This window comes from Thamnophis sirtalis, unplaced genomic scaffold (assembly GCF_051295495.1).
Source record: "Thamnophis sirtalis isolate CommonGarterSnake01/CBP01778 unplaced genomic scaffold, rThaSir2_p1.2 scaffold_11, whole genome shotgun sequence".
NCBI classification, from domain to species: Eukaryota; Metazoa; Chordata; class Lepidosauria; order Squamata; family Natricidae; genus Thamnophis; species Thamnophis sirtalis.
In genome coordinates this window covers 35724304-35734199 of record NW_028261391.1, presented here as the reverse complement: position 1 = coordinate 35734199, position 9896 = coordinate 35724304, and the positions used below count along the sequence as shown (strand labels likewise).

At 32.7% G+C, this 9896-nt stretch overlaps 1 protein-coding gene across 5 annotated transcripts in view; it reads right to left on the bottom strand.

Moving 5' to 3' along the window:
- Positions 1–474: 474 nt before the first annotated feature.
- The window catches only part of PIK3CB (phosphatidylinositol-4,5-bisphosphate 3-kinase catalytic subunit beta), a 76045-nt gene continuing 66623 nt past the window's right edge, over positions 475–9896 (bottom strand). For all 5 annotated transcript variants that reach the window (XM_087725505.1, XM_087725504.1, XM_087725507.1 and 2 more), the window contains 5 exons: positions 7583–7750; positions 5964–6087; positions 4779–4924; positions 3476–3608; positions 475–2259 (listed from right to left, as the gene is read on the bottom strand). In XM_087725505.1, coding sequence (XP_087581631.1) covers positions 2122–2259; positions 3476–3608; positions 4779–4924; positions 5964–6087; positions 7583–7750 — 709 coding nt within the window. In that variant the 3' untranslated portion in view covers positions 475–2121. The remainder of the gene's footprint in view (positions 2260–3475; positions 3609–4778; positions 4925–5963; positions 6088–7582; positions 7751–9896) is intronic.

Genomic DNA, 9896 nt, shown 5'->3' with positions numbered 1-9896 from the left:
GCTAACTTTGGTAGTCTGATTTTTTTTTCCATAACTAAGCCTTAAACATTTCACACCGTATACTGTAAAGGAGTTACAAATGAAAGAACAAAAGACAGTTTCCCATTGATACCTAAGGCAATATATAAACTGACTTTATCTGTGTCTGAAATTCAGTAGGCACAAACTAGGGATGGGGGTGAAACAGATGGAAATCATTAGTATAATATATTAAAGGCTCATATGATTTAAAACATTCCATTGTCATCAGTAGCAAAATATGTATTTTAAAATTAATAGTAATAAGATCATTTAAAGCAATGAACTGAAAATGAAAGCTAAAAATTGACCTTTCAATAATGAAAATGAATGGGGATATTCTGTAACAATTACTTCATAATGAAAGCTTGTTAATACAATGTATTTTGTAATTTAGCTACACACTTGTATTATCAGTATTTGACCAAACATTTTAACAAGATTTTAAACAAGAACTACATTCATTATTCACAATGTTTAATGAAACAAGTCTTTGACAAAATATAATAGTCTTTATGCAATTCTATTTAAAAATCACTGTTTTGATTATATGTTCACTCACCCACGACAGAAATTAACAGCTATTAGGTTCTTTGGCAAGCAAAAGCCCATTACAAATACATTTTGCCATTTTTTCAAATATTTCATGTTATATCTTTAAACCAAAAATATTCTATTGCACTTTTAATTTGAACTGTTCTTTTAAGCACCTTAAAGCACGGGTCCCCAACCTCCAGTCCATGGACTGGCACCAATCCGTTACATGGCAGAAACTGGGCTGCGCAAACAAGTGATGTCTCATCCACAGGATGTAGGCAGCACATGAAATCACGCCCCCCTCTGGTCTGTGTAAAAACGTATCTCCACAGAACCGGTCCCTAGTGCCCAAAAGGTTAGGGCATGCTGCCTTAAAACATGGTACCTCGTTTCATAAATTAAAGTATGTCCAGTTTTTCAATCACAGTCATTTTAAGGCTGAATACAAACATCCTGGGAAAATACTTTTATCACAAAGAATATTACAACATGCAGAATCAGACAGTTATAATAATTATAATCAGAATTCTAATCAGAATTAGAATACTAATTTTACAAAAACTTGCTGAAGCATTCCCAAACAAGGTGCAAAAGAATCAGAATCATTCATATAATTGTTTGTTTTAATTCATCTGTTTTTTCCTTTTTAATGTTTTGTCACTGAGTATAGCATAGTGGATTTGTCTTCATTTTGAGATTCCTTTTAAAAATGGAACTTTTCTTCAAACCTCTAGGTTTTAACAAACACAGATTTTGGGACATATATATAAACATTGTAAGGAGATTTTGTTTTATATTTATTCCTGTTTTTATGCTTACATATATTACACGGGAGTGGACAATCTGTCTGTTCCAGATATTACTGGAAAACTGAAAGGCTAACTCCTTTTTATTGACATTATCCAACATTTCAGATGCTATGGATTTTTTAAAAAGAGATTCAGCAGTCCATTTTGTAGAATTTTCCAAGAGCTGAAAAATCTTTTAAATATAATTCCTCCACATAAAATTTAAAACATTACACTGAACACATTATACAACATATATAATAAAAGGCATAATCTGTTTACATTTTCCCATTTTTAAGTACAGTATAGAGTTCTCTTTTCTGGCAGCAGTAGAAACCAATAAGCAGCTATTAGTTGTGCAATATTATAATGCTGTATGTAGAATGTATGTTTATGCCAGTAAAAATATATTGATGCATTTAAAGTTCACTTGAAGCAAAATTAAAGGCGTAAAAACCTCTAGTGAAGTTTAGTACCAGTTCTTCAAAAAAAATCTCTATCTAATCAGAGTTTGAGTCTAAGCAATAAAAATCCCAAATATTTACACTGTATCAAAACAATATAAAACTTTAGTAGTCACTTTCAGTGTGCAAAGTAAGCAGAAGCGATTACTGACTCTGCAAAATCTTGTTGAAACATTCCCAAAGCAGAGTGCCAAACAATCAGGAATCTTTAGGTAATTTTCTTGGGTGTCTTTTAAAATAGTTAGGGTTTTTGTTCTCCTTTAATGCTTTATTGTCAGGATAACTTTTAAGGTTAGTGCAAATTCATCCACCATTTAGGATCTGTAATCCTTCCGAACTGTGTGCGCCATCCAGTTCACTTTTGTAGTCCAACTTTCTCTGAGTGCTTCATCAAATTTCTGCTTAAACTGTTTTAATGCCTCATCATCATTTTTTCCTAAGGCAAGAGAGTCCTAAGAACAGTAACAAAAACATGGTTATTTGTCTTGTGTGCACTATATTTTCAGATTATTTTGCAAACTGTTGACAAGATTTATTATTCTGCATTTAATTCCTATGGGTTTGCAGAACTCAACAAAAATATGATATAGTGCTAGCATTTTTTACTTTTAGGTGAAAGGAATTTATGTTACTATACAACAAACAATAAATAAATAAAGCTGAAAGTTTGCAGATGCTGAGTAAATATCAATTGCATATTTATTTATAAACCAAAATTAACAATAAAATATTCCTTCATGAAAGAATCAGTTCAGTAAAAAAAGAATCTGAAAAGTTCCAGGTATAGAGTCCTTTCTAAAATGTGATTTAAGCTAGAAAACATATTTACTGCACCATTCTTTACATAAAAATGATAAAAGTGATGTTCACTTTTTGGAAAATTATTTTTGCCCTGTTTATTAAAGAATTATTCAGGAGTCAAACAAACATGGGTAAACAAACAAACATTTATGTATCCTTGCGTATTTTCTCAGTGGAAGCTATTAGAAAAGTGCATAAATTTTATGTTATCACACACATTGTCCAAGAAATAAGTTAAAGAGTCTCTAAAGAGAAAGAATGGGCAACATGATGTCTTCCAAATACTGCTGAACTCCTGTCTGGTCTGGCCATCATGATCAATGAAAAGGCATGAGGGGAACAGCCTTTCAATAATACAGTATCTTGGGTTAGTTTAGGGCAAGGGGTCTCCAAAGTTGGCCACTTGTGGACTTCAACTCCCAGAATGCCTCAGCCAGCCATGTTGGCTGCGGTATTCTGAGAGTTGAGGTCCACAAGTCTTAAAGTAGCCAACTTTGGAGATCCCTGGGTTAGGGAGTTGAGGTGGATATTGTGGCAGAGCTGTTCAAGGTCTCTGCCTGAGATTTTAGGAAGATGCTACTACAATAGTTGAAATTAATACTGCTATCTAGGTAGATGCATATGTTCATCTTGTATGAGAAATAGTAATATATATTTATATATATTAGATAATTACTCTGAGAAAGCTTTGACAAAATTTAGAAAAAATATACAATACTATCTGTCTACGCTTTTAATTGTTTATTTAATCTATATCAAGTTTTCTTGGAGAGCATAAGATCTGACTAAAAATTAAGAAATGAGTTTTGCCAACAAGGAAGGAGTTGAACATGTTTTCTCCATATCCCTAAATTATTAGAGATGTACCTTTAGATATTGGATGTCTTTAACAGAGGTTAGCTCTGGAAGCCCAGCTGTTAACATCAGTGCAAATAAAGTGATAAATAGGTTGCCATGTCTTCGCAGGATCAAGTATGCTTCTTCACAGCATTGGCGGAACCTTAACATTAGCATTAAAAAACAGACACTGTAAATCAGGGCAATAAAAATAGACAGACTGCACTGGAGGGTCTGGTTTAAGACATTTATTAACAAAATGAATTCATCACTGATAGTTGATGCTTACATCATCACTGCTTCTTATTTTGCAACTCTTTGAAAAAAAAAGACGTACAGCTTATTCATTCGGAAAAGTACTTATTTGCAAATAGTTTACTCTACTTCCTACTTAGCAACAGCATATTTAAGAGCATGGCAACTCCAGTTATTTGACAGAATGAAACTGTGTATTATAATCCAAATTAGAGTGATCAGAAATATGATTGCATTCATATCTGATGTTAAGAATGAATTCATGCAATCCTGGATATCAGTTATTGGAAACAATTTTTTTCTGACTATACTCCAAGAGAAAGAATAACATTTCACAGTATTACTACTGTTTATTGATTATTCTATATAAATTTAAAGACATTATTCCCCCAACTGAATAATGGACATTGTTTGAAAAAGTGGTTTTCCAATTATTACATTTAGAGTTCCAAGAACAACTTTCATTTATGTTCTTAAGACATTCATGATAATACTTTTGCATGTTTTCTAACAAGTAGAAAAAAATCATTTTCATTCTTGTTAAAAAAAGGAGACCTTATTTATTTCAAAATAATTCAAATATATGACTTTGTGATCAGCAAAAAATATTTTATATGTAAAAATAATAGACTGCATGTGTGCACATGTGTGTCCATACACACACACACACTCACTCCAAGAATTCCTTTAAAAATCAATAGTGGTTCTGATGATCTGATGTACAGAAGAATGCTTATAAAAAGACTACTTTTCTTATAATGTCTATCATATTAGTTGCCCTCTTTCATATACAAAGCTAGACATTAACAACCTGAATATGTCCATTTACATGGATAATATGTTCCATTTTTGGGTTGTTGTTGGCTACAAAAGGGTTGTTATTGCTTTCTTAGATTTTTCTTTTAATGTTCCACTCCTATCCGACAGTATGGAGCTTTCCTATACATTAACCAGGTCTAACCCTGCTTAATCTCCCATCTCCCACCAACCAAGGTTTCGTATAGCATCAATTTGATTCTGTCACATATGGATCTAAGACTAAACCAGAACTACATTATTCTAACACGCTTAGACTTACCGACCAAATTTTTCCGTGTTTCCAGTTTTTCCTTGCTGGATGACATGAATAAAATCATATGTAAGGATGAAAGGGACTCGTTCTCTTTTAATTCCAAATTTGGATTTGAAGTTTCCAAGAATATGACCAAAATCTATATGAAACAGCTGGGAAACATAATAAGTCATTATTTATGGGGAAATATTCATATTAATCATAATAAAACACTATTATTTTATTTATAAATTCTTCTGCAATGAATTAAAACTGCATCTCTTCAATTACAATGAATAATTGCAAGTTCTCAATTAACAATTTGCATCTTTTCAATTAAACCACCTAAATGATTAACTTATTTCTCTTTGGAAGGGAGAGGAAGATGTGACTAGAAGAAATGCAGTGGCTATTGGGTCAGTTGATGGAAAGGTAAAAGAGTATTGGGAACAAGGTGAGCTTCTGGTGTAGAGAAATATTTAATCTTCAGTCCTTAATGTCAATTCAGAGCTTAGAAGTATTCATTCAGGAAAGAATTTATATTTAGGCAAGTATTTTCAGCTATATGTTTGGCAACGGTTAATTTGCTACTTTATAACTGCCTGAAAAATATATAATCCCATTAAAAATTTTGAGTTACTACCATCCTTATTGAATTGAACAACAATTTAATGTTTGCCAAGTAGGATGGGGGTAAATCAAAACAGGTGCTAGCTGCTTACTCGCAGAGAGAAAATTGCTGCATAAGGAAGACATCTTGTGAATGGCATTTAGTGCAAGGAAGCCAAGAGGAGAAAAAAGGCTTGAGCAGATAACTCTTTGAGTTATTGAGCACTATAATGATTCTTTTATTAAATCAATACACAATACTTCACACATATCCAAGGTTGAAGTTATTGTCACGTATCAAAGAAGATGTGCAAAGCATGAACTTACTCAAAAGCCTATTTAAAAATATTTTAAAGTCATGGCCTTATTTTCCTATTATGTGGAAATGTTGTATTTGTTAGAAAATGAAATATTTATAGAATGATTTTATTGGAATGATGAACTTAACAATATACTGTGAAAAAACTTTTTCCCCGACAAAATCACTGTTAGGATCACTGCATGCCAGAAAGCCGCATAGCAATCATCATTCTGAGCTGGAAGTGAATGTCTCTACTGGAACATTCCAAACAAACATGTTCCCATTAATATTTTGACTCTTACCTGACCATTCTTTCTGACCATGATATTGTCACTGTGTCGGTCTCCAATACCCAGGACATAAGTAGCTACACAGTAGCCAGCACAAGATAAAGTGAATGCCTCAATAGCTTGATCCAAATCTTCTCTAAATTAAGAAGACAATGGGTTTTATAAACAGACTTGAACTAGGCATTTATAATTTTATACTACATATATACTTTAAGAGCTGCTTAAATTACAGAGCTGAGACTCATTCAGTTTTTCTATCACAACAACTCCAAGCACATTATCAAGAAAACATCTTGCAAAATGGAATGGCAAATGCAAAAGGAACTTTTGGAATTACTTCCCGCTAATTCACAACATACTATAGCCATTTCCCCAATAATTACATCTTCACATCATGTAACTATTAATAAAGTGATTTAAGATCTATGTTCTTTATTGTTATTTGACACAACAATGATTGTTGCCTCTACAAGACACTGTAAGCTGCAAGCAAGAAATAATATGCATTTTTAAAACCTAAAACTTGTATCATCTGAACTGCCTACAGATCTGCTTTACTACAAGAACACCACAGAGCACTGCAATGAAGTTCACACATTAAAAAAAATCACACTGAGTATGAGATAAGATTCTAGCTGCAAAAGATGGTTCTGGGTAGGGCAGCAGTGGTGCATGGTGCGATGACAGAGAAGGCCTGGCAGTGGGAGCAGTTAGTGGCAGTGGATAGGTGGACAACCAAAATGCAGGTGGGCCCAAATTTTGTTCATGTGATTGTGAGAGAAGCTTTCACAGCCAGAACTTTGAGGAACAGGGGTAAGTCCCTTCATTTAGTGCTGCTGTAACTTTGAATGCTCACTGAATAAATGGACATTAAGCAAGGATTACCTGTATATCAAAGAATGCAATTGAAAGGAACACTTTAAATTTAAAAAATGCTAACATTATAGGAAATCACAAAGGTGGTGAGAATGATAAAAATGATATGGCTGTAGCAAATTTTTTCACGAAAACAATAGTTGGAAATGCAATAATCAAGTTGGATTTTTCTTCTTTCACATTTGGCAGGAATATTGTAATATAATTTTCTATAATATTCTGGAATATAATTTGTAATGATATGAACTTTTCCTTCCAGCCTATTTTTAAAATATCACTAAATATTTAGTAATTTTTATAAAGTATACTGAATTGGTTTTGTATGTGGTAACAGCTGGTAGAATTGTTTTACACTAGAAATTACAATCAATTTATTATCTCCCCCCACCCCCGTCTCTCTCTCTCTCTCACACACACACATTCTATAGGTGTAGAGAATATTACATGAAAAAATACATGTATTTGCTTATGGAGTACTGTGCAACATCTTAATGTATTTGTGAAAACTGTATCAATGCCTGACAATAAGACAGTTTAACAACATTCTGTCCCCCTACAACAAATGGAAAGGTAGAAAGAGTGATTGCAAATTACAAGAGATGTGTTGTTTAAGTCTCTGGGCAGAGGCACCACTGAAGACCAACTAGTTTGTCACAACTCCTTTAGTAGTGAATTTCTCAAACGTCATTAATCTATCAGAAAACTGAAAGATTGCTAAAACACAGGAGTAATGTAATTAAGCATTTTCTACATACCCAGTATTGTATTCTTTAAGCCAATTTAACAGAGCATCTTTGTTGAATGCAGCAGCTGCTGCAACATTACTGCTGTTGAGTTGAATGTCTGCAATTGTTTCAGAAGCCGAAACCACCTCAATTAAACCAGAATAATCTCCAGTTGCTAAACAGCCATAAGGCAACAATCTGGAAAAAAATATGAGTTTATAATTAAGACAGAATATTTTTATTTATCTAAGTTATTTTTATCTGATTTTATTTTCTACAAAGAGAGTTTAAATCAATATGTTGTCCAAAATCAGTATTTAATTAAAAAAGGGAAAGAGGAAAGCATTGTTCTGAATTTCTAAAACTCTAACAACAGATGGTGCTATCTCCCTTATTTATTTCTAAGTACTACAACTGAATGTTAGCCAAATGAAATTTTTAAAAAAGAAAGAATGCATGAGATTTCCAGAAAAATACATTTACATAGAGGTCATTTGCAGTTACTAATTAAATATTTGGCCACATTTTTAGTGCTTCTGTTTCTTCTCAATCTATTGTCTACCTAGGGCCAGGCTGATGAAAAGTTCTAGGAAGCTCATTCATGTAACTTTTAGTAATGTTTTGTTGATCCTAATAAATATAGGGTTTGGATCTTATTTGTCTGAGTGGAGTAGCCAGATAAGTACTTCTTATAGATTCCTAGACAAGGTTCTTCACATAATCTTTTTTTCAACATAAACTATATTTTTAATCAAATTATATTCTGCTTATCTATGGCAAGGGTTGGCAACCTTCTCTTTGAAATCTCATAAGATTTCAGTAGAAATTGTCATATCAGATTTCCAAAATCCGGCAACCTTCTAACACAAGATCTTGCATAAGAACATCAAATTCTGAGCAATTTCAAGAATGTTTAAATAAATACATATATTTAAAGTCTTCCTTGAAGACTGAGGTCTGGTGAACATTCTGATGAATATGAATGCTGTGCTGCCCACCTCCACTCTTTAGCAATTGGAACTGAATTCAAAGTACAATTAATGAGAATTTTAAAATGTAAGTGAAAATTCTTATTTGAGGATTTTAAATAAAACACTGAGGAAATCTACAGCATGAAGTTAGCTGCAAGATCTTTTAAGTTCTCATCCTCTCTGCAGTTCAGTAGCATCAGTATTGGCTTAAATCTCCTTTGTAGCTTTTAGCACTAATATAAAAAGTGTATTTAAAAACATGCATAAAGTCTTCTGCTGGAATTAATTGTAATCCTACCCCCTCCAACACTTCTTAAGAGGTTGGTAACAATTACAGTGCTTATTTGTAAAATCAGGGATTTTTGTTTTGTTTCCAAATTGATGGTAAATCAGTAACTGACTTCTGAGCACATAACCACACATTTTCTCTGAGTAATAGTTCCTAAATGAATCTTTTGTATTTAATTTATTCTGCTATCAGATGCATAATTATAGAACATTTTCTCATGAATACCTTATTACTTTCCTGGGTTACTTGTTGATAAATATTGCTCTTATCTGTGTGATTGCCATATGCCTGAAGTTCATTCTGTTTGTTAAACTAAAATATTTAAGAGATGAGCTCCAGATTACCATCTGGTGAGTTAAAGATATAGTTTCTATCATTAAAAAAACCATTTTGTTTCTTTTATATCCACTGTTGAGAAAAAGCAAAGTAACTTTTCAAATGTTGCACAACTGCCCATTTAAACAAGGACTAAATAAATACATTAAGCATTAACAAAGGAAAAAAATATATCGTGTATGAAGTTGTTACTACTGTTGTTAATTCTGCCTTTCTTATATATGAAACTCAAGGTGATGCGCATACCTAATACATCCTCCTATTTTCTTCACAACAACCCAGTGAAAGCTGAGTTGAGCTGAGTGAGAGTAACCGGCCCAAGGAGGGAAAGCACAGGAGCTACTTAGAGAGTAGCATTTATAAATCAAACTGGGTAAAGTATGAGCATGAGTCAGTGTTGTCATGCTGAAGGATATATGAATAATGCAATCAGTACTATTTTAATATCATTAGTAAAGACATAAATAAATAGGCATTTTATTCTTTTTCCTTGCTAATCTTATTTATTTATGTTTCTTTGTTTGTTTGTTTTCCTACTTACTTAATGGCAACTTGGAAACCGAAGTACAATGAGCTGCATCATATTTCCACCACCAAAATGGCACCACAAAATATCAATTATTCTGTTGCCATTCGTGGTATTCCAACAGGACTTAGTATGATGCTCAGAGAAAAATAGCTTTATTTTAAAGTGAAGATTGATGATTTAAGCAAGGATTTGAAAAGTTGTAGAGGGAGACTGGGATTG